Source organism: Falco peregrinus, chromosome 9 (assembly GCF_023634155.1).
Source record: "Falco peregrinus isolate bFalPer1 chromosome 9, bFalPer1.pri, whole genome shotgun sequence".
NCBI lineage: Eukaryota > Metazoa > Chordata > Aves > Falconiformes > Falconidae > Falco > Falco peregrinus.
Genome location: NC_073729.1, coordinates 38,568,398 through 38,594,136, shown reverse-complemented (window position 1 = coordinate 38,594,136; position 25,739 = coordinate 38,568,398). Strand labels below are relative to the sequence as shown.

Here is a 25,739-nt window from a genome sequence, read left to right as displayed (position 1 = left end):
CTGGGCTGATACACTCTGGACTACCTGGCCAGTCCTGGCACAGCAGCTTTTGCCCGATTTTACTGCTGTTCTCCAAAACTGCCCCTTTGTGCTCTGTCCTTTCTGAGAGGAGGGTGCTGGCAGTATGTCAAACATACACGGGTGTGCTGTGGATTTACAGAGTAGCACAATAAGGTTACTTTGTTCTCTGTTCCTGATAAACAAGAATTGATTTGCTTTGTTGAAAGCCATGAGGCCCAAGCTGACATTTTCATTCATCTCTTGTAATGTTAAGGTCTTACGCCTCTGGGCTATCATTAGCCCTGAGCCTGCCCTTTTACATTCCATTGTATGACAGTTTTACTCAATGTGCATCACACTTCATGTTTACCCAAAGGCAGATGAAGTTTGTCATTGCACCTTCCATTACTTTTTCCAGATCACTAAATTTTAGCATTTAAGCAGCATAGGTCCCAAGACAGGTATCTAACATGCTTCTCTAGTGATTTCTAACAACTGGTAAAAATAATTCCTGGGTTTTGGTTGGGTTCGGTGTTTGGTTTTTGTTCCCTGTTTTTTAACCAATATTTCATCCACGAGTAGACTTCTCCTCTGACTGCATTGCCACCTGAGTCCCTTAAGACATATGTCTTGGGTCCCTTTCGGTAAGGGGTCTTGTCTTTTGGAAATCCAAGCAGGCTACATCAAATGAATGGCTGTTATTTATATGTTTACTGACTCCTTCAAAAAATTCCCCTTTACAAAAACCACAGTGACCCTTTCCCAATATTTACCCTTGTAATTCATCCACGATACTCTCTGCTAGTTTTATCCGTCAGTCTGGTACAGCTGGTTGGTGAATTCCCAGAACTCCTCTGGAATCTATTTTAAAAATCGTGTTACAGGTGAAACACTGCAGTCCTTTGGCACCATGGCAGCTTCAACAGAGGATCATAACCTCTCATTTAACTAGTTCATCCTCAGACTCATTTAAAACCGCTGGGTTGACAGATCCAACCCTGGCAACTTGCTATAAAAGCATGTATTTTACCTTTTTTACAGCCACTGCAATAGGCACTGAGGTTTAAGGCAGGGGCTCTGCTGACACCCCACAAAGAGCATTCCAGCACAGCAACCTCTGTGAGCTGCTCTGTGGCAAGCCTGAGTGTGGAAAAAAAAATTTTCTGCTATGGCTAGATCTTCCCCAACTCCTCCTTTCAGAGTCCGAGCAGTCAGTAGCATGCTCCAAACTCTCTCACATGGTTCCACTTTTGATAGGTCTGAAACAGGACTGCCATTATTTCCCCTTTGCAAGTCATCTCTCAAAATCCCCTTTTGCCTGCTTTGTTATGTTCATATATTTATTTTGCTAGAGTTTATAACCTTTTGCATTTTCTTCAGCTTTTTGAAAAATGCTTTTCTGTTTTCAAGTAGCCTCCATGCCCTTCTCTTTAGTCATTCTGGCTTCCCTGCACCATTTCTCATGTCTGCTGTGATAGATGCCATGCATTTGCTCTCTGCTTAGCTTATTTTCAATAAGCTTCTCCATTTCTGTGCAGTTCTTGGTTTGAACTTTGAGTGCAAAACCAGTGAAGCTTTCTACAGTTTGGTTGGGTTTGGTGTTCCCCCCCCCCCCCCCCCCCCCAAGGATGTTGATCTGGAGCACATTATGTTTCCCATCACGGAGCAGCTCTTTGAAAACATTTTTTGAAGTTTTGAACACACTCCTCTGCCCTTCTCATGTCAATAAAGGCTTCTCCTTATTGGGGGCTCCCTAACCTGTTGCTCTGTAGAAGTTTGTGGCTAAAATGGAATATTGGTGTCATGTCCCACAGCCACATCTGTCTAACACAGGGAAGCTGAAGCTTCCTACCCTTGTCCTGTCTTCTAGCCTTGTAGCTTCTCTGATCACCATCTCAGGCACTAACACAATTGCAAACAAAACAGAAGTTTCTTATTTAGGCCTCGGATTTCAGTCTAAGGGGAATCTAAGTTATTCACTGACATTAGTTAGAGCCAAATCAGATCAACACACTTCCTTTAAAATCCACCTGTATCCTCTATCTCCACCTGCATCTACCCTCTCCTTCCTGTACACTGTATCCACGTATTAGTGTTCCACTGTCAGTGTCCACCAAGAGGGACCTGAACTCCCTTCTGTGATCTCAGACAAGAATACAATAACCACTGGCAGAAACAAAACAAAACAGATTTTGAGTGCACCTTCTTGTTACAAATTGGTTGACTAGATGATAAGGTGCTATCGAAAAGAGTGCTGCTGCTCTCAGCCCTCTGCCCTGCCCCACCCCACGTCCAGCGAGCTGATAGTCTCATGGAAACCTCTAAGTGGGAGTGCAGGGCTTGGGTTCACTGTCTTCCCACTACATTGGGAAACCATAGCAACTGACCCTGCAGCCATAGGATCTCTCATTCAGATGGAAGGTAAGCACTGCAAGTGCACACACAGCGGCAAAGGCACTGACTTGCCTTAGCTATACTGTCAAGATACACCTTCAGGTAGGCCTGGGCAGAAGAACAGACAGCAGCCTAAGAAAGGGGACCAATGCTACTGACCATCTCTGAAAGCCCTGGGATTTTTGCTATATACTTTACAGTCCCAGCTCCTGAGAATAAGTGCTCTTAGTCAAAGAGCCATACATTTTAGAAAATAAAATATGCATGAACCACAAAGGCTCAGACACCACAAGGTAGTAAGACACAACCCAAAAGCAGCTTTTAAACATTTAAGATTAGACAAAAGCAGGAACTGCTGGGAGATGTTCTTTGCCGGGGATTTGCATAAAGTCAGACTAGATTGGGACATTATCCTATGTGGCTTTAACATCTTTTAATGATTCTTAAACTGAGAAGGAAAACACACTAAAACTGCAAAAGTCTACATTTACTGTGGGACTGATCAGGGGAAGAAGTGGGCACGTGCCCCGGTGGCAGAAGGTTCAAATAGGGGAACTATCTCTGACTGCCACCCTCTGCCTTTGGCTGGAAAGGGAAGCAATGACAGTGCCACTGACAGATGCCACAGAAAAATTCCCATATTTAATAAAAACACATTTCTGAGTGAAGCAATGAGGCATCCAACAGCAGCTCTAGAGGTGCTAATGCCTTGAGCTCCAGAGACTCCCAGGCAGCAGACGTAAACCTGGGTGCCGAACTACAGCAGTCCAATTATAGCCACGTTCCCTCAGCTCCAGGTCAGAGCATGACCCAGAGCCTAAATTTTAGAGATTATTAATGTCTGAAGTAAACTATTTGTTTCACAGTGGGATTGATTAATGATGGGAATTCATACCATCAGTGCTTTTCACAACTAACTTACTAAGCATCTTTTTTGGCATTACCAAGTTGAGTTTTACTCCCAATGTGAAGCCGCTTGAAGTTCAAAATTAATTCCCTGGAAAAACTGAGAATTCCTTTCATTTGGAGACCAGTAATAAAGAACACATCTGTGAAATCCCTTCAATTTATTAATATTCAAATCTGGCAGTACACACAGCATCAAGGTGTCTGTTGCTCAAATTCTGCTCAAACTTCTTGAATGTCTGCACTAGCAGAGGGCTAGAAACATCTCAAAAACCCCTTCAGCTTAAGGACACTCAGGTCCTGGTTCACTTAAGGCAAAGAAAACTGTCACTGCTGCTTTGCTACGAGGTTGAGGAGATGCAGATTACTCAGGTCAGGTTTCCCTCTTTTTCAGTGATTCTGTAACTACAGCTATTATTTAGTTTGTGTCATCTTTGCCAGTTTTGGCAAAGGTGGAAAACAACTGCAGCATGCTCCTCAAGCAACCTATCACAGCTATTAACCATGAAGAGACTGAAGCACAGATTCCATTGTCCTGCTCTTTGCAACAGCTGCCCTCAAATGTCTCAGATTACTGGAACAAAATAAACTATGACTATAAACTAAGAAAAAATACTGTAAGACTATGTAAAACATCACCATCTGGTAACTCTTACCATTACAGTACTCCTGACCTTAATGCAGTTGGTAGGTAAGTATTTACCACCTCCTCTCTGTGCAAAATTATTTTGGAAATAGTAGAGCTGAAGGAGACTGCTGTGTGGGAAGCAAGCCTAAATCAGATCTAAAGCAACATCTTGAACTAAATTATTCATTTCCATACAGAGCAGAAATGTATTAATAGAAAACACAGTATGATCTATGCAAACAGGCAATGGTTCCTAGTACTTCATGTAATTGGATTAAGTCTTAAATTACAGAAATGCTGGGTGAGAATCAAGAGCAGCAGAAGAATGAGGTATGTAATCTGGTTAAACACAAAAGCATTAGGAGAAAGGTGCTGCTGGGCTATCCCCAACCTACTGTTGTATATACAAATAAGTATTTGTGTGTTCCTATTCCAAAGGCCCATGATGCTCAAGGACAGGCCTAGTGCTGATCCGTAATCTTTTCTAATGCTCTGTATCAGCCAGAGAGAAACGGCAAGTCATCTCCAAAACACAGATTCTGCTAGAGAACAGATACTGGCTTTACACCCAATGACCTACAAGAAAAGTACAGCTGACAGGTTGGGTTTGTGCTCCCAAATCAGAGGTCACAAACTCTCACAGCCACGCATTATTGAGACCAATAAGCAATTAATGAAAACACCTACACGTCACAGATGGAGCAAGATGTACTCCATCCCCTGCTCTGCCCACGTGTTACAAGAAGCTGTTAAAGCCACAACCTTCTTGCACTCCAGTTGAGTACCCAATGTCATAAGCAAGGCACCCAGCACAGATTTAGGAATAAATGGTGCTTTTTACTCCTGCACTGAGGATAACCCCTGCCTTCCCCAGCTAATACAGGAAATTGGACCTGCCTAGATTTGTAATAGTTTGAAGTGAATTATACTGCTTGCAGCTCAGCTCTCATCTGCCCAAGTCTGGCAGTGGGGTGTTTTTTTCCAGCACTGCACCACTATTTTCAGTCAGTAGAGCAGCAGGTTGCAGCCTTCCCCATGGGCTGCAAACAGAACAGGCTGATGGCTCTAGTGCTCTTCCATTCCCTGGACAGCAGGCTCAAGATGCCACAACCTGCAGACACACAGTCATTGTAAACCTGCATCTTACACAAGGAAGATCTGAATGTGCTAATACAGAGGCAAGTCTAAAAATATTTTGTGTGACTGTGGAACTCCAGATCATCTTAACCCCTAAAAGCAACCTGGAAGATAGGCCAATGTCATGTTTCCAGCCAAGAACAGTCCACCAGGTAACATGATGTGCCAAACTATGTTTCAGTATCTTGCTGAAGACCATGAACATCTTAAAATCTCTGAAAGAAGAGAAAGCAGGGTCATGTTCTGTGTCTCCTGGGAACTACAACTAAGTCTAACTGCACTGAGTTATAACTAGTATTGCAATTACTCATTAACTGCTCTGAAATACCATAAATGGGTGCTGCATAACAGATGGAAACAGGTCAGTCACTGCTGATGGAAAGGCACCATTCATTTTTCTGAGGACAGGAAGGACGCAAACCCCTTTCTCAACCTAAAGCGCGTACATTTGCTTTGCTGTAAGAACTCACTGACAAGAACAAAAAAAAGCACAGGAACATCAAATACCACATCTGCATAATCAGCCTCTTTAGCACACTGTTGTCACAAGCATACAGAAAGCAAAAGTAATGTTTAAGTAAACCCCATGGAAGGAATGTGATCATATGTTTAAAAATAAAAATCATGTTTCGATCCAAGTCCAGCTAGCAAAAGCTTTCCAGAACTCAACACTGCAGTTTTACAGAAAACAGTTTTTAGATGGAAAGTCAGTGATGGAAACAATCAGAGGAAGAGCTTCCCAAGAAATATGCATCATGAAAAAAAATTTCCAAAATAAATTTGCAATTTAATAATTTTTAGCTTTAGAGTATTTGTTGCTCTGATGTCAGCAGAAGTCAAAATCAGTACTTTAGTAGTGACACTAGTTGTAGTAAGATTAGAAGCTGCTACTAATTTAGCAGCCATTGAAAAAACTTGCTTTCTAGGTCAAAACATCAGTGACATAATTAATTTCACTCTAGCACTTTGAATGAGAACAAAAGAACTCACTGTACAAATCAGAAGAAAATGGTCCTCAATATCCCAGACAAAAATTTCAATGTTGGTCACAACAGCTCCCCTGTTATTCATACAGAAAAAGCAAACCTTTCCTCAAAATGCTGATGTTTCACGTTATTTCATTACAATAACCAAAAGATGCTTTAAAACGTCTTGTATTCAATGTCACTGTGTAGGAGTTACAAGCTGGCTTTAATGATTTCTCATTAAAAATAATGAGCACAGTTTAGATTCAACATTATGACATCAGCAAATGCACATGATAGCATATTTCAATAACATTTCACTAGCAGAATACCATCTCCTACTGCACAGCAAGCCAAAATAAAGCAGAGAGATAGGGCAAGGATAAGCAAACTTTTAAAAATGCGGATTAAGAAGCTTCAAACAAATGTACTTGTGGAAGAACTTCTCCAAAACTGAATCAGAAAAGCATGGGCTTATTGAAAAGTTACACTTTCAGTGAAAAAAGTGGCAAAAAAATCCTCACTGAGGTCTGCTGTTAACTCTTCAAACATTTTGCTGAGTTTTACTCTGGGCACAAGGAACACCAAGTAACTCTACATTTTCAATTAATTCCAGGAACGCATAGCAAGTTGTTGAATAGGGAAGCTTTAATTTCCTCCTTCCATGGGTTTACGCATGTCTTGTCTTTTCTGTTTCAGCTGAACTCTGCATATTCCAACTTACTTATTCCCACCTCTTTCATACCTTGTGAGCTTTCTGCAAATACTCTGCCAAATCTCAGTCCTCTTCTGCATGGTGTATGCTGGAGAGCAAAACACTTCCCTCCCCGTGGGTGGGAGGAAGCAGAGGGGAAGTACTAGCTACAGATCAGCTCAACTGCTTGTTTATTCCAGACTGAAACATAATGCAGATTTATTTGGATAATTTTACAAATGTATCAGCATATTCCTTGATATTCAAAGCAAATCACCTGAAAAAAGGGGAGAGATTTAGGCTAACACAGAATACCTACTTCTCAAAGCAGCTGAAGAGGGTCTGCAGATGATAATAAAAGCACAAGCACAGCTCTATTAACCATGCTGGTCACTATGGCATCTGTCTATCAGCCACCCAGATCATTTAATCCACCATCTGTCCATGAACATTAAAAGAAGCCAAGCCTAGATTTCATTAGGGTTCATATAGCCTTCAAGTAAGACACAGGTCTCAGAATTAGGTTAATACATTTTATTTCTGAGAACAACCTAGATTCATATTGATAAAGACCCTTAAGCCACTGTGCTAGCTCTTCTTTTTATCTCCATTGCAAATGGTTATCAGATTATGTGGAGATTGTTTTAACTGATGCCCATGCAATCTGTTATTTGTCAGGGTTAATTGCGGTTGCTTGTAGATGAACAGTTTAAAAAAAGACAGGGCACCTGTATCTGAGTCAGCTGTATCAGAAAAGCTAAAAGCTTCTTCACACCACATTCACCCAGAGTAACAATTTTCAGAAGCAAGGGGATGCCCGCTCCGTTGACTTTGTCCAGATCCGATTCTGACAAGTTATTCAAAAATAAAAACACAAACACACCAGGAAATTAAAAGAAATTCACAATGGCATCACCCACTTTCCCCAAAGTAAAGAAAGATATTATAAAACTTTAAATATATGTTACTTTGAAAAGTAACACATGCCAAAGCTTTACAGAAAACAGCATGCCTAACCTGTGTGCCTAGCATTACACAACTCACGGAGTCAGTAACAGTGCTAACAACATGCCTGTGAGCTGGAATTAAACTAAACACTTCTCCCAGTCATAAGCATGGATCAGCTGCAGAAAGTTTTTTTAAACTCCAAGTTTCCAGCCAGGAGGAGGTCTAGAGGCACCGCAGGATGAATGAATGCTGAGGCTGGCTATGTTACTGCTCCAGCTGTATCAAGGGCAGAGCTCTGCAGGGGGCATCAGTCAGTCCTAGCAGGAGCTGGGATGGGCTTACACCACGTCACCTCATAGCCGAGGGCACAGAATAACATTAGATTGAAATAAAACAAGAGTCATTGCAGTATGTCAGTCTTGTACTGGGCAGCTCAAACCGGACCTGCACTGTCAACAGGGTTGCCACTAGTGCTGACAGAGGGCACTGCCTTCCCTTGCCCTGCTGGCTGCTGCAGCCTTGCAAGCACAGCCCAGGATGTGGTCGGCCCCATGCAAAGACATAGCTTTATCAATTTAAAAGAGCCTTTTTCTGACTATTAGAAAAATAAAAATGTCTGAAATGCAGGTCTTGCCTCACTGATGCCAGGCTCTCATACTGCAAATGCTACACTGTATAAGATAATGTAATCCATCCCACAAACTCCCTAAATGTTGTCTTAAAATCCACCGTGTCCCTTGCAGATGTTACTGCTATTGGAAGCTGATCAAGAACTTCACTGCGCTGTAACTGGAAACCATCTTCCAGTTATCAGCCTTCATGAATTTGTGGCCAGTTTGTGTCTGTACTTGCAAAATTGAGATCCTCCCCAAGATTCTTCCTCCCTCTGAAACTCTGGACAAATTAAACCCCCACCTCAGCCTAAGTGCTCTTAAGTGTCTCTTTATGCAACAGGATCTCCCTTCCTCTGAAAGCCCTACCAAATTTCTTCACTTTGAACTCCCCCTTCTCAAACACTGGTAAGTAAAGTCACACCAATTTTGCAGAGGCCTGAATGTGGCAGCCAGACCTGCTTTGCCAGACTATAAAGCAGCAGTAATTTTTCACAGGACAACAAAAGAGCTCAACTTTCAAGTTTAAGTACTCTTCCTGGTATTAGCAACTGAGGCAGAAAAACCAAGGACTCTCCCTGACAGATTTCAAATATAGACTTAATCCAGCCCTTGGGGGTAATTTCCAGGTAGTATAGGGGACCAAGACAGCTGTGTCCTGAAACCACACCTTGTAGGGAGAGATGCTGGAAGAGGGGAGGCTGGGACAACATTTACAGTCATGAGAGACACCATGTTAAGTTCTTGCTAAAAAAATAATATTCTAAATGAATTACCAAGAGGGCTCCTGGAAGGAACATCTTGTCTCCTGCCCAACTGTTGCCATGGCCACCAGCTCTCTGCTGATCTAAATCAAAGCACAGAGAAACAACAAGCAGGTCCGTTCTTCTACGGCCCAGTGCTCCCGAGAGCCCCTCTCCCTGGCTTTTGGGCTGCTCAGCAACTCTTCTCACAGCTTAGCCCTGACAAGAACAGGACATGCTAATCGCACCCAAGTCCATGGTTGCAGCACCATGTTTCTTTGAGGCTCGCACAGCTTCAGATTTGGTCTGTTTTCTCAAGAAGGGTGCAGAAAGGCTTTGCTTGTTGAGGGAAAGCACTGTGCAAAAAGGCAGCAGCAACACACAGTTCTGTTACAGGGCCTCCCTACCTTCCCACTTTGCTTCAGCTCCCAAGCCCATACTGCTCAGAGGGCACAGACAAACACAGAGCTTTGTTGGGTCATTAGAGAATTTGCAGTGAAGGCTACTATGCTCAGACACTGTATATTATATTCTTCCCGATCATAGCAGACTGGCCTCAGTAGGCAGTGCCTGTCCTACCCAACACTTACTCAAAAGCATTGCACCTATTTTTTAGCCAATACTGATCTGCCAAGGGAGCATGCTGTACCTCTAGAAGAGATGAAGATGCAGAAAGACAGAGAGACAAGACCGTAGAGGGAAGTGTTTTAAAACCATTATCTACCTTTATTAAAGCAGAAAAATCATTGCCTAACACTTGCTATTTCTGAGACTAGAGACTAAAGTTACAACGTGCTAAGATTAGTAATTTTTATACGTATAGGCTTCAAGATATAATACTAAAACTCACAATTAATCAAGCTAAAGCATTACAGTGACATGTGCCTGCTCAGATAGGTCGTACTTCCAGTGTCTGATATGAAGAGATGGAAAAAATACAATCTTCTTAGGACTGTATTTATTATATCCTGTTCTGCAAGCGCTTGCAGAAGGTTTTCTGGAATCATCTACATCAACAGACTTTTATTAAAAGCTATCACGTGATGCTGACAGTTCTACCCCCTAGCCGCACCACTGGTGTAATACAGCAGTGAGAGCCTGTCCTGTGCTAAGCAGAACACTACAGACACAGCAGCTTCCTACAGCCGAAGAGAAAGAAAAGCTGCTATCTGCACATCAACACGCTGAGCAGGAAGCCAGCAAAGTAATCCGGCATGGTAAATAAACCTGCGCTCTACAAAACCCACCACCTAATCTCAGTGCTGTGCTCTGCCTAACAAAGAATGTGTCCTCTGTCTTCGATGCCTGTTACACAACTGATCCTCTAAAAGGATTATTCCTATAGCAACCAGAGCAATAGGTCTCACTACTGTCAGGTGAATAACCTCCCAGAAAATGACCATGGCTTTGTCATGACACAGGCCCAGCAAAGCAGGAGTGCTGTGTCTTGGGCAGCTTTGTGTCTTCCATCTCCTCTTGACACAAATAGAACATGCAAGCTCCTCTCCTAGCCAGTGAACCAGATGGAATGTGACAGAGCTGCAGCTCTTCAGCATATTGCATTTTTCCAAGAAACTGCTTTTCAGACCAGTCATGCTGCAAGATGTCATGGAGCCTCATCAGAGCAGCCCAGCTCTGTACCTCAGAGCTCAGAACAACATGCTCTGCCTGAAAGGGTAAAGGGCAATTTTTTCCAACTGGACATACTCAAGTTCTTAATGATAAAAACTTAACAGGAGCTAAAATTAAGATACAGAGCTTTTTCAAATCTCTCAGCATTACTGATGGGCCACGGGGGAGAGTTCTGCCCACAGATCCTTGTCTCCTGCATGTGTCTTACCTGACAGTCGAAGTCCTGGAAGTTGCGAGCTGCATTCTGTTAACAAAACCCAGGGGGGGAGAAAAAAAAACAAGTTCAGCACAGTACCCCAGAACACACCCAACATCATCATGACAGTTCCCCTGAGACCTCTTCAGCATAGTCTACCCTGACTGCAGTCAGGACAGCAATGAAATGTGAGACCTATATAACAAAACTCCATGCAAGTTCTGCCTGTTACTGTACAGCAAGGTTGCTGGGGGCTGCCCCAAGACTATCCATTAACCTGTGGACACAGCTGAGAGTTGAGAGCATTTGAGCAGGGATATGTGCACATAGGAAGGACCCCGACCAACGTCAGGCTGTTTATGAGGTTGGGTTTTGTCTGGTCCTGGTGCCCATTAGCAATTTGAACACAAAACTCTTGAAAGGACCACCACTAGGATCTCACATAATGAGCATAAGAAAACAAGCTATGCAGTCAGCTACTCTGCATAGCTGCGTGCAATGTATTGTTCCACAGCAAACACCATGACCTGTAAGTACTGAAACCAGAGCGCATTGGAACTGGGCTCAGCAATTCACAACTGACTTTCCCGAGGGTGACACCACACATACAGGTAAGCACAGTAACTACAGCACACATCTGGTGTACTGCAGGTTTGAAGGTCTGCAGTAACTTGCCTGTATGCCCATGTGCTTCATAAGACTCTGTCTCTGATCAGAGTATGTTATGCTACTGAGTGCTGTCAAATGCTGCAAAAGGCTGAGCAGATCATTTAAGACAGCATTCTAGCTTATGTGTTTTAGGCATAGCACCTTACTGCTAAAATTACAACTAGAACCACATATGCACAACAAACACTCCAAATGTTTCTTCTGCCTGAACACTCTAACTCCTCTCCATGCGTAAACAAATAGCCCTGTTTTCCTCCCCCACAAAGCTTTGCCACATTAGCAAGAGCACAGGTTGCTACAATGATCTTCAGTCTGAGACATTTAAGCTGAGATATCTGCAAATCTCTCTTAAGCATCCCACTGGTGTTAAGTATTGAACTGCATCAGTGTTTTGAACATGACATGGCACAAAGCACAAAACCCTCAAGTTGAGGGAAAAGGAAAAAAAAAAAAAGCAGTCCTCTCATATTTCAGAGTTTGAGATCCTGAAGTTAGCTGAGATTTCTGACAACTCTGTCCATGCCTCTTTCCGTGCTCTGTTAAATGCAGACAGTAGAGCCTTCTCATCTACCAGGTCATAAAGGTCAATTCAGTCATCCAATGCCACAGTGAACAAGGACTATAACAAAGCCTATGAAGAAGTGAAAAATTTCCTTATCCAGCACTGGACTAAGTAAAGAAAAGGCTGATCTGAATTTGTACTGAGAAAAGTGCCATATTCCCTCCACATGGAGTGGGGAGGAAACAACACAAAGCAAAAAATAAAGGTTTGCAACTGTGTTGCTTGTTCTTAGGGTATACCATGACACACAAGCAGCACTAAAGATTGACGTGACCTGACTTCTGGACGCTTGATTTCAACACACTGACATTTGACTTTAAACTATTTATTCACTGTCTTAGCTTCAGAAAGTTTAAGATTAAGGCAAGTTTTTCAGGCCTCTGAAGGTGAGATGGCTGCACTTCAAAGGCAAAGAGCTAGAAGGAACAATGCAATCCAGCCTAAGGGCTGTCCATTCAATCTCCTGAATTAAGCTGTTGCATATCAGCAACTTTTCACTGAGGTTATATTAACAGGAGTCAAAGGTTCCAGAATACAATCAGACAGAATAATAAAATGTCACTGGAATAAGTTTTCTGATCAAGTTAAAGGCAGTATTCTCTTTTTCTCTCTCTTTTAACTAAATGGGAACACAATCAACTGATTTTCTTTCCCAGTACAGTCACTGCATTTTAGTGAGCCCAAATGAGGTGAATATATATAGCCTAATGTATTTTACTTCCTTACCTCTCTGTACTTGCCGTTAGGCTGAAGTTACACATAAGCACAAAAGTGGTTTTATTCTTTGAAAGTCAGACTTGTAATTTTTTGCTGACTTCGATTTGAGACAAAACAAAGCCAGGACTCAGTGGTTCCCAGTGGAATTTCCTACAGTTCAGACAAGTGAACAAGGTATGACCCACTTCCATTTCCCAGGCAATTCCACCAGTTTTAGTACTCAAGACACTACAGCTCCTTTTCTCTGTACAACAGCCTTTGTATCCGAAGAGTTCATAAACTCTTACCCACTGGCACCTTAAGAGTTCTACTGTACTATTTCTGGCCATGCTGGCTCAAACTCCTACATGTGCAGCAGGCCGGTCACTAAAAATCTTCCAACTCAGTACTTTTTGGACTCTTGATACACTGCACGGAACAGCATGTTATGCTACCACACCCACATGCTCCATAACTGTTTAAAAAGCATCTGTATTATTTCAAGCTTGAAAGCATTAGTGAGGGCCAGACCTCAGTGATGGTAGCCCCCTGAGGCACTTCTTTTGTTGAAACAGTGTAAAAAGGAGCGCCACAGTGCACACCTCTTCCCATGTAGTGCTGAGGTTGCTTCTGGAGCCACTCTACTTTTCCAGCTGAGATAGTATATACTTCCTGTAACTTCAAAACAGAGTCAAGGAAACCAAGTATCACTTGTACCTGCCCTTCTGTATGCTGGTTAACACCAGCTGTTTAGGTGAACACTGCATTTAAACCAGAACTGTCCCAGCGATTAGGTAAGTGGCTATGCAGATGACACCACAGCAAGGACGTGATGGGACTGATCGGGCAATACTTGACACTTAAAGGGAAAAACACCTAGTTTTGGCATGCTTCAGTATCTCCTACTTAGGTTGGCTCACTGAAGCAAGGAACGTCTACCCTCTTGAACTCAAACATGGAAAATCCTGAGAATCATAAGCAAGATCTGGGGCACTGCATTTAGGAAACTCATCTTCTGCAAACATTTATCTTATTTTGAAATCATAAACTGTTTTCAAGGCCTTCCTGTATTTTTATCTGTTGGTCTACACTGATTTTGTTCTTCTAAGAGTCACCCTCCCTAGAAACATTTTAAAAATATATGTTCAAGATATGGTGGAAGCCTAGTAGTCAGCACTAGACTGTAAGAACAGGCAGCTGGACTGCAGATCTCAGCTGAATTGTTAGATTTCAGAGACCCTAAACAGATATGCTAGCACACTGAAGAAATCAGCAAAAACTAAGCAGCACAGACTAAAACAGCAGAATTTCAGAGATTTCGCCCATTTTGTGTGGGAGTCTGCACTAGACGGTGCAGTCTTCAACAAGTACACATTGAGTGGACTAAGTACCACATCACTTTGGCAGCACAAGGTAGTTCTTGATCTCACCATTAAACAGCAAGCATTGGGGACTGTTTCACATGCCATCAAACTTGGCTGTGAGGTATGGAAAGTGACCAAACCGCATTGCCCACAATCACAATTTGCAGATGCAAAATTCTAGATCATCAGGATGTCTCATAATGACAGCCACTCAGAACAACAGTTTGTGGCAGAATCCAGTAAGGCTAGGGCTTTTCTGAAGCCCAGATGGCTCTCCTCCATCCCACAGGAGACAAAGTGAAACCCCTCAACAGCTCCTGCAATACAATGATTTTACAAAATTTCAGTATTGCATGAATCTGGACTGCTCTAGCTAGGCTCTGCAGATACTAACAGGAAATGGCTCTCCATTACTAAATTCCAGGGAATTAGGGTTGTTTTGGAGGTCAAAACACAAAAGGATAATCTAAGACAAAAGATTTTAAAGAAAAAGAAAAAAGATAAAATGGGATACAATCCAAGGTTTCTCTAACAAGCAGGAACTTATCAGAGGTTCTACAGCTCTGCCAGGTCACAAATGGTATCACCTTACCGCTTCTGCCCTGACTTCGTAAATCCTCAGGACAGGCATGACACACTGTTTGGCCAGGACTCCAGACTTCCCTTAACTGTGGTGGTCTGTCTTTCCCTGAGACTTTGGAAGAGTATGTGGTAGTGAATTATCAGTGTGGGGAAGCATTTACTGTTTTTCAGTACTTAAGGTACTTCAAGCTGTAAACAGATCCTGGCAATCAGGGCTCCTTGTCAGACACAAAGTCAGCCAGAGTACACCTGTGAGAGCAAAGCAGCAGCTAGCATTACCTTATCATTCAGGAGCGGTTTGATCTCTGTCAGCTGAACATCCTGCAGTTCATCCATGATGCCGTCAGTGGAGCAAAGTAATCCTCAGAGCAGCAAATGGGTGATTCTGAAACAAAGTCATACTGTTAGAAACAGTATTACAAGAGATGCTAGCCAAAGAAAGCTTTAAGATCCTTCATTAGACTTGTATATGCTCAGACTGAAGCCTGAAAGAAGCTAGTTCTCTGCACAACACAAAGAACCTGTAACTGCACAAGGCAGACAGCCATGCTTGCACTGAGCATTGTCAGTTATGTCCACTCCTTACCCTGCACATTGCCTTGCCCATTGAAAGCTGCCCCTTAAAAAAATCAGGCGTTTTCTACTGAGAAAGACTGGATTCATTTCCACGCATTGCTGGTACTTTAGCCATAGTCTGCCTGGAAATGAACTCTAAATGACTGAATCAGCAGAGTGAAAAACTGCGTTCAATATGCAGGAATACATCTGCAAGACATCTCACTGCTATGCCAGACACACCTTGACCACAGCATCCAGCCACTAAAGACAGGGCTGTACCTGTAACCCACAAGATGTGCAGCCAACCACTACATTTGCGCATGGGAGACAGAGGTGTGGAGACCCAAGTACCTTGCTGGCAGAAGATAAGACAGCCCATAACCCAAGGCAGCCCTTGTTTTATGAGGTGGGATGTAAAAATGGCCCCCAGATAGTCCTGATCCAGTCGAACATATGCAGGGTAACACTGTTAACTGAGCAGCCCGATCAATCATTCTCCATCACATGGTGCAGAGTCATTAAAAGGAAGAAAAAAAAGTAATAAACAGTGTGTGAGGTTGCCATATGCCTATGGGAAATCACTGCTGCCACAGTCTGAGGAGAAATCTTCTAGTATAAATACAGCAATGAGGATGGAGTTAAAATAAGGCAGTTTACCAGGGATTTAGGTTTTATTCTAGAGGCTCTACCTGTGTTTCTAGACAGGAGAATTTCTAGAGCAGACAGTTGCAGCATGTAGTTGGATTGGACAGTTGCATGAAGAGGGCTCTGGCAATAGGAAATGATCATGCCTGGTGGTGCTGATTATTTGGTTGTTCAAGAAAACTATACACATTACAGCAGATGAAATAAAAGAAGTCATGGACATAAGTAAGGACAGGAATAGGCATGTGGTGGGCTTCCTGGGCGTTAGCTGAGTGTGCTAGAAAAAGACTCAAAATACTGCCACAAATCAAATTCTTTGTCCAAGATAATACATTGCTTCTAACCACAGAAGAAAAAGAATACTGCAACTGTTTTTCTCCAGTCACCGTAATTCCACACAAATATGCACTGCCCCAGGAAGGAGGGGTTCCCCTCATCCCAAATGCTATGCAAAGCTGCATGTTCTTGTAACCCCCCTTTATGCCAGGACTAATATTGGTGTTGCTGAAGTCAGTCTGGCACAAAACAAATTATAATGCCTTTTCCATCTGAAAATCAGTCATAGCAACTCCCATCTCTAGATTTAGCTCCTTTGCTTTGGGAAACTTGAAATTATTCTTCTTTTCCCCATTTTTTTTTTTTCTTTTTTTGCTATAAAACACATCAGCTGTGAGAGTTCCAAGAAACCTGTTAATTCACATGTAATGTCCTGGTTACCCCATAATGAATTTTTATTCAGAGAAGCATAGAGTCATATAATGCACTGTAAGCCCCAGAGGAAGTGCCAGTTACTGTAGTTCTGATAAGGCATTATGGAGACCAAAAAAAATATTTTCTGCTAAGGAATTACAATTTCATTATACGCTGGGACTGATTAAGAGCTCAGCATCTACCAGATTCTCTCCAAAGCAGCATCCCGCAAGGTTACAAACACCAAAGGAGTTTCAAACAAGCCTTACAAATCTTATCTGCAACGGGTGGCAGTACTAGAACCACCACCTTATTACCTTAAGAGCTGATTTCTCTCGTTCATGCTCCTTTGAAAAGACACCCACCATGCCTGCCATCATGTCCAAAGGTGATGCTTATTCTTGGGGTCACCTAAGAGACCAAGAAGTTGTCCACTCTATCCAAAGGGATTAAAAAACTGTGCACACACCAGCCACCTTTCTCTGTGGGTTTTTGTATACAAGAAAGTGGTGAGTTAAACTTGTTTTGTGGTTCACGAGTCCTAGGCACACCTAGCATTTTTGCCTAAAACAGAGTCTACAGTGAAGCAGGGCATCTCAATCACTCTCTGCCGAGCTTTGACTGACCAAAGAACAACTCAGAGCACCAACTGCTCTGTGTTAAGATTGTTCAAAGATATTTTTGCTAAAGCTTTGCAAATACTCCTCCCAGTTTCCCCCGAGCTACACAAAGTGCAACAACTCCCAGACAGCCCTAGGATGTGTCCTGCATAAACCTGCCCAGGGACAGCACTGGCTGCTGATACAAGCATGCCTGCCTGTGAAGTGAGTAAAGTCTAGGAAGAGGGAGACAAATGCATTTTTAAATCCTATGCACTACTTTAAATACATTCGTTATATGAGAATAATAAAAACCTAAGTAGGTGTTTAAAGCAAGGATTATCAAATGCTTTCATCTCATCAACCTCAATTTCATACTTAGTCTCTAGATGTAACTACAGTACACACAAATAACATCACTCTGAAATTAATCTGATGCTTATTTTCCTGGTCCACTATTGTTTCAAATACTGTTTCAGGGGAAGGGGGTCTCTAGGGGCTAAGGCAACAAACTGCTGTTATACCTGCACTGCGGGTTGCTCCTTTGTTAAAGCAAGCTGGGCAGCACCAAGAAAGGCTGCTGTTTCAGATGCTGGTCTCAGAATTAGGTGAAGCTTCTTTCAGACAGAAAAGACAATCTTCCTTAACACCAGCTGAGCTCACGTAGGGGAGAAAAAGAAAAAATCTGTAGGGGAACATGCAGGAAAACAGAGACATGCTCTGCAATGAGTTTGCAGCACAGTCATCCTGGGAGACTCTGGCTCAGAGCAGACTCTCACCTAGGCTGCAAGAGTGAGAGCTGGACCTCCAAAAGAGCCAGAGGAGACTGAATGCAGAGGTAAGCCAGGAAGCCACTGAAAATTGCTGAACCGAGAGCAAAATCAAGACAGAATAAGCCTGCACAGTCACAAACAGCCAGATGGTGGATTCCTTTTTTAAACCTTTTGATTCTAATCTGCTCATCCAGCAACTTGAGTTTTTTCAGCTTTCCTAGAAACTCAAAGCTTTTTGAAGGTTTTTTGAAGGAAAGGTACAAGGGGTCCCCATCACTGCTTGCAAGCAGCTTTTTTTAGATTGCTGAACCAGCTCTTCCAAATCCACTCACTTGTGAACTCTCCAGAAAACAGCTGTCACTCACTCAGGACTTCAGTTCTTTCAGAGGGGATTCTATAGGCAGATACATGCACTTTTCTCAAGGTCTCAGCAAGCTGAACATGATTGCCCTGGACCAAGTCTGGGTAACTTGTTATTACAGCACGAGATCTGACTTGCTGTACACGATCATTCACCACAACTTCTCCTGAGCACCCTGGCCTTCCGCTTGAAGCAAGACAAAGATGCACATTTGTCCAAAAAGGGCCATAAAAATTTCTCTAAAAAGAATGCTTTGTAGCAGAGAGCTGGTAAAGCACATCTCCAAGTGCAGAGGCAAAGGGAAGGGTGGGATATTGGTGAGCTGAGCTATCCTCCTCTGACCACCTTAAAGACTGACTCGTAAAAGATCTGCAGACAGGTCTGCCCAGGAAACAATCAATTATCTCACTCCACCCCTATGGTTATTTAGAGAGACAAAGACACCATTCCATAAGCTGAAAGAAAGTTTAAAATATCATAACAAAGCAGCCTAAATATTCATAGCACACAGAAGAGCTCCGTAGAACACAGGCTACAGGCAAAGCAAAAGGTTTGCCTGGAACGTTCTGTGTATAAATTATACATTTTCCTATAAATGTCCCAGTACCACCTCCTTTGCAAGTATTCCTCTTGTCTCCATTTATATATTACTATAAATACACCCAAATACCCCAGTTTACACCATCCCTTTTCAAAGGCTTCCCAAAGGCTGGAGTTGACTCAATTCTCTTTGAAAACCAGTAAGACAAGAATCAAGGAAAGACATTCGGTGAATCGTTAGTACAGAGACTAGAAATCATGGTAGGACACAGAAGGCTGCAAAATACCACAGCAGGTGAGCCTCTGAAACAAGCCATCTACCTATACATAAGATCTGAAATGTGTGCTCACATGCTTACTCCAAGATAAGGGTGCTCTAAATTTACATCATTTCAATATATAAAAATAAAAAAAAGTTGTGTTAAAATAGTTTCAGTAAGTCAACAGTATGAGTACTACAGACCTGCACCTACAGAGCCAGCAGTGCAAACTCCACCACCTGTGGGTGCTTAGGCTCTGGTTTCTAGCTGGCAAAGTTCTAGCAGTACTGCTCCTCACAAGGTTACAAGCAACAAGAGTTAGAACCTGAATCCAACTCTCTGGGCACCTCCTTGAATACCCTGTTTTATTATGGAGGTGCAATCTCTCCACACCATTTAGGAACTCAGTGCAACAAAATCTTGTATCCAGAGGCTGAAAATTCTTGTTCATTCACCTCAACTACAGCTTCTAATTTGTTAACCTGCTTTGTATATAAACTACATTGAGGCAAAATTACACAAGGGAGTTATCAAGCTACACACTACAAAACACGGTATTGAATGTACCTAAATATATGCTTCCTTGCTCAGCTGCCCAGCAGAAGCAGCCTCCTCTCTAGGGACTGACTACACTTACAGTCATGACAATCAGGGTTAGGTTTCCAATAACTGCTCTCTGAATACAGCTACCCGCTTCTTACAAGATATAAAGAAGAAATGCTGCTCCAGGGCATGCAAAGGAAGACAGGCACAAACTCATTTGCAGCCAGTGCAAGAACTGAAGTACACTACCTATAGTCCTCAAGTTTGCAGCTCAAGCTCTCTCATATACACCGGCAGACAAGCTGCCTGATGAGGCTCCTCAGTCTGGTCAGGCAGACCGCAGTCTTGGCACATAGATCTTGACTAAAACAAATTTCATTTATGGGCTTTGAGATCTTTGGGCATTTGTGTTATGCTGCTCCTCCGTCCTTTCTAAGCCTCTGGACAACAGTGTGTTTCTGAACCACCTGCATAGTCTACTCTGTTTTCTATACTGAAATGCTGGCTCAGATGGTAAGCTTTCAGCAAAACAGGCAAAGGGTCCAAATAAACTTTCAAAATATTTTCCTAGGTTACTCGCTTTGCGTTCCAGCTCATATATTTTTGGGAACACACCACATGGTGCTCCACTTCCAAGACAAACTGCAAGCTTGCAGAGAGAAATTACGTTCTGCTTAACCAGCACAGTGCCAGCTACTGCACCCGAGCAATTGTAACACAACATGCTTTTACCTCCTTTGAATCTGGGCTACACTCAGGACAGAAACACCAGCTGCTAAATGTACTTTCTAAGGAGTTTAAACAAGACCTACATTTAACAATGGGTTTGTAAAGAAAAGGTCCATGCACAGCTTTCATTAATTTTGGAGAAGTCCAATTCTGTCTACAGGAAGCATCACATTGTCATGCATGTAAATGAGCTCAGCTAGCAGGATATCATTCTTAGCCACCATTTTAATTAACAGGCATCAACTATAGGGCTGATTAAGCAAGAATGCAAGAAAACGTAAAAGCTTCAAATTATTTTGAGTTACCTGGACCACTGCCCATGAAAACACTGAACCAGGTTGAGCTCCCCTGTACAGCACAATGCAAGATGTTTTAGAGTGAGAATACCCAGGATACACACTGGAATTAGAAGTTTCTCCCATGAACATTATGCAAATTATTGTCTCTGAAAGAGCCTTTTCTGGTCACAGTCTCTCTTTCAAATAGCTTTGCAGCACCTCCCTTAAGCTGTTCTCCCCAGTGAAAATGAAATAAGCAGTGGCTATTATTGTTAATCATGTTATTCACACAATTTTCCCATTACTCTTTCTTGCCCAGTGGTACCACACTAAAGCACTACCTGCATTATCAAGTATCAGCAGCTCACACAGCTCAGACTAAACCGTAGAGCCATTTTTATCAGTTTTATGGTGAATGACATGTTCAAATGGATCTGTTCAAAGATGCTTTCCCCTCTACTAAGCCACCTGCTTCCACAACTCCCACAGTTCAGGAGGCCCCACCCAGGCACGGGTGAGGGCTCTTGAAGGCTCCAGTTGGACACCTGTCCCAAACAAAACATTCATAGTTCTTCATCAGCGCTGTCTACCATCATGGCATTCACCACAGCTTCTCCCCATATCACCTCCTCTACCCGTCCCGTGACAACTTCAAACTCTCACCCACACAGAGGCAGTACGTATAGCTGAACGCACCCATCTTCCAATCTGACACAAGGCAAGTGGGGAAACTGGTCTCTTCAGCAGCAACTTACTCTTAAGCAGCTTATGACAAACCTGACTGCTTTCTACCAGATCCTTCGGTACCCTCTGCAGTATTATTTTCAGGCTTGTTCCTGCTTTGTTTCAATCATGCTTCCCACTAACTGACTGTGTGTTTTTAGATTTTAAGTGAAAAAAATTAATTAAGATGTGAATATGTATCCCATTGAGCAAAATAAAGTGTTCCAGAGCAAGAAAGCTAGAAATCTGTTTAAATGGGATCTTAACAATTTATTTTTATCATCAATTTACTGAAATGCTAATTTTCCATTTTATTTATCTTATTGAAAAAGTTGCATTTTCACTGGCTACCAAACATTAAATTGCATTAATAAATATAACCTTTATACCCAACTGAGCCCTCTTGCTACATGGAAGGAATCATCATTTAAGTCATGGTATAGCTAAACAAACTTAGTCAGATCTCAGTTTTTGTATTTTGTAATGCAATTGTGAATTTTTTTAACTCGTTTGTATGAAGTGCTATTGGGATGGAAGAAAAATACTCAGATCAAATGTGTAAGAAGTTTGTAGAGTCACTTTCATTTAAAAAAATAAAACTACCTTGAACTTTCTGTGTTCACTCATATATACAAAATGTACAACCTGACACAGTAACACATACTCAGCAGTGAAGGAATTGTACGAGGCAGTTTTAGTCACATCTCTTGGCACGTGCAGTGTCACATTGCGCAGCCTCGATAAACCTAGCTTAAGGTGGGTACAGGAACCATCATAGATGCGCAAAGCTCAGGAGAAATTAATATATTCTGCTCCTCAGCAGCTAAGACAACACAACTGCTTCTGGTATCAGCTCATTCAGGTAACTAACACCCTGTCATTGTGCTGTATATGTATATACATCTAAAGCACTTCTACTAATGTCACAGAGCAAAACCAAACTTTTCTTCTTACTTCATTCAAATTTGAATAAATGGATTTGGGTGATTAGAAAACCGTATACTTGCAGGCAAAAGCTGATCAAACATTTCAACACATCCATTCCCAAGTTACCCACCAGACATGCAAGAGACCTTTTAAGTTTTATCAGAGCACATACATATTGTTCAATATTTAGTAATTATGTGTATTGAATATAAGAATACAGATGTACACAGAAGACTGATTTAACTCTCAAGATTCAATTTCACTATTTTAGTCTGCTCTAACCTCAGACCACTTGCAAAAGGGGCTTTCACAGGATTGACGTAAATTTTAAGCACGCCTATGCATTATATGAAAAACATTGCTAAAATTAGCTTTTTATTATATGTCTTTTCTCCCCCTTCCTCCTCATTAATTAAATGCATCTTTCCCTTACCCATGTAGCATTGTTCCTTGGAGCTTCCCAGAACAAGCTCCTTCTGTTTGGCTTACTGCCCATCCTCCATCATCTGAAGGACAATCTCTTCTGAAGTATCAGTGTCATTACTTCATAACTATCACAACTGCTGTACTGCTGTCCCTTCCATCATTTCCAGTCTGTGAATTAACTTCCAAGCAGAAAACATCCTTGTATGTGTCCAGCTGAATTTTATGCCCCTTCTAAGGCAGCTAGCCAGTGCAGGAGAGGCAACTCAGATTACCACAGTTAAAACCAGTAATGGATACAGAGCAACCCAGAATCAATTCAAGATGTAAATTCATCATTCATTTCATATAGTTGTGGGTTGCTGCCAAAAGGCATGATCCCCACACCAGCCAGAAATTTCTTCCTCTCCTTCCCTTGCACCAGGTCAACAATCACACAGTAATGTGGCAAGTCAGGTCTGCTTAACTGCCGCCTCAATTGTTTTTTCCAGGACTAGTTTTCATTTGTATCAGTGACTAGTTTTCATTATATCAGTGAACTGACTGATGAAAAGGCTCCTTCGGTTCCTTGTGCACCACCTTTTTTGTAAATCTGTGAAGGCCTTGCTTTGAGATTTGATTGTAAGAAACTGGGTTTTCTGGCAGCGTTACCTCTTCAGTTGAATCACAGAGCAGATAAAGCACATGCTCAGGACACTGCCAGATGATATGCAGGGGCCTGCACTTAGCTTCAAGTTATGCTAGTTCTAATCAATTTAGACAAAGTGTACACAGAATATAAGACAGAACTCGGTTTGCTGATCAGTTTCCTTGTTGTAGGGTAATATTTCAGGACACAGAGGAACTAAAATCTTACCTCACAGCCTCTGAAAAGGAGCATCAGATCCTCCAGCTCTCTTCTTTGCTCTGCTCTTTCGTCCCCTTGCAGCCATGACCTAAATGATGCCTTAGGCAGTGTCTGGCATGCTGACTGTAAAATGAGCAGACTTAACGCTGACTTTTTGCCAGGCTAGCTTTCTACTGTTCTAGTGAACTGAATGAGCCGATCACACAATCGCATGAACATCATGACTGGCTCACGTAGGGAGGACCAGACATGTAATGAGCTCTGGAGTCTGCTCTAAATCCTGCAGTCTAAGATGAGGATCATGTATAACATACAGAGTAGGCAAGTTTACAAATAAAATGGTTAACTCACTACAGTCTTGCTGTAGTGTGACAGAAAGGCACCAAATCTGGCTCATAGACACTCAATATCAAGAAAAGGAACTACACAAAAAACAAGGCAACTTGTCAAAACAAAATTAAAAAAAAAAGGAAAAGCCACAAAAAGAAGGAATCCTACAAGGACCCTGGAGACTGTTAAAAATTCTGTTTGGGAAGCCCAGATAATCTGTGCACCAATATGCAAGCATAAAGACAGAGCCACCTTATATGCAAATCCTGCATGACTCAATAGGAAATTTAAGGAGACTATCCTGGGAACAGCTGGAATCTAAAAGTAGTGGGAACCTTATCCAGATGAGCAAAACAGGAAATCCCATAAAGCACAGCAAACCAAATGCAAATGGAAAACTAAGAAAACTCAAAGAAAGAATTCTAATGGTCTCTTGGCAAAGGATGCTCAAATTAATAGTTTGCATTACTTGTTTACTTGCTAACTATGTTACTCAAACATGTCACAACCAGGAAGCCAGCTATAGAGTGGGTGTGATACCCGACCACCACTATGAACAAGGGGCACTGCGGAGTGGCAGGGCCATTGCAGGCACCCAGTGAGCACCTGGCATCAGCCACCACTTCCAAAGCTGTCAGGGAAGTCCCACAACAGCATGTTTCGTGGTGAAGAACGAGCACAGGAGTTAAGAGCATCCACAAAAACATCAGATGGTTCACTACTTGTGAAAAAGTTTGAAAGTTAAAGAAGAGCTTAATTTTAAAACCATGTTTTTATTCTTGCTGTATTTGTAAAACTTGGGAGTCGGGGATTATTTTCCTAAGGCTCAAAGTTTGCTTTCTGCTTTTTTAGTGAGTTGAAGCACCTCACTCTGTGATCACAAGAGCAGTGGAGCCAGTGCAATGGTGGGAGTGAGGAGAAAGGAGAGGGGGATACAACCCACCTTTGAGGAGAACTATTAATAGACCTCAAACAGTCAAGGTTTTGGAGATAAATAATTTCAGAAGATTTAAAAAAAAATGGTTTGATACATTCAGGAGAATAGGTCCATAAACAGACACTAAAAGGGGAAAATATAATAAAATGGCTATATCCTCCAGTATCCATAGCCCAACTTTTGTGAATCCTGTAAAAGCACTCACGGAAGGACTGGGGTTAGAAGGGACCTCTGGAGATCACCTAGTCCAACAGGTTCTCCTAGAGCAGGTTGCACAGGATCATGTCCAGGTGGGTTTTGAATGTCTCCAGAGAAGGAAACACCACAGCCTCTCTGGGCAGCCTGTCCCAGCACTCACTCACCCTGAGTAAAGGAGCCTTTCCTCGTACCTAGGTGGAAGTTCCCATGTTGCAGTTTGTGCCTGTTGCCCCTTGTCCTGTCGCTGTGCACCACTGAAAAGAGCCTTGCCCCTTCCTCCCAACACTCACCCTTAAGATATTTGTAGACACTGATAAGATCCCCCCCTTCTCAGTGATCTCTTCTCCAGGCTAAACAGGCCCAGCTCTCTCAGCTGGGAGATGCTCCAGCCTCCTCACCATCTTTGTAGCCTCTGCTGGACCCTCTCCAGAAGATCCCTGTCTCTCCAGAACTGGGGAGCCCAGAACTGGACACAACACTCCAGATGCGGCCTCACCAGGGCAGAGCAGAGGGGGAAGATCACCTCCTTTGACCTTCTGGCCACACTCCCCCTCATGCACCCAGGATTCTGTTGGCCCCTTGGCCACGAGGGTACACTGCTGGTCCACAGGCAACATGCCATCCACCAGCACTCCCAGTGCCTTCTCCACA

General features: G+C 42.5%; 1 protein-coding gene across 5 annotated transcripts in view; it reads right to left on the bottom strand.

Annotated features, from left to right (window-relative positions):
- NDRG3 (NDRG family member 3) overlaps positions 1–25,739 on the bottom strand; it is a 60,803-nt gene that overhangs the window by 19,119 nt on the left and 15,945 nt on the right. For 2 of the 5 annotated variants that reach the window (XM_055814068.1, XM_055814070.1), the window contains exons 2-3: positions 15,007–15,112; positions 10,867–10,902 (exon numbers count right to left, since the gene is read on the bottom strand). In XM_055814068.1, coding sequence (XP_055670043.1) covers positions 10,867–10,902; positions 15,007–15,063 — 93 coding nt within the window. In that variant the 5' untranslated portion in view covers positions 15,064–15,112. Of the gene's footprint in view, positions 1–9,059; positions 10,393–10,866; positions 10,903–15,006; positions 15,113–25,739 lie in introns of those variants that run through there. The other 3 variants (XM_055814069.1, XM_055814071.1, XM_027783604.2) reach the window with 2 other exon arrangements.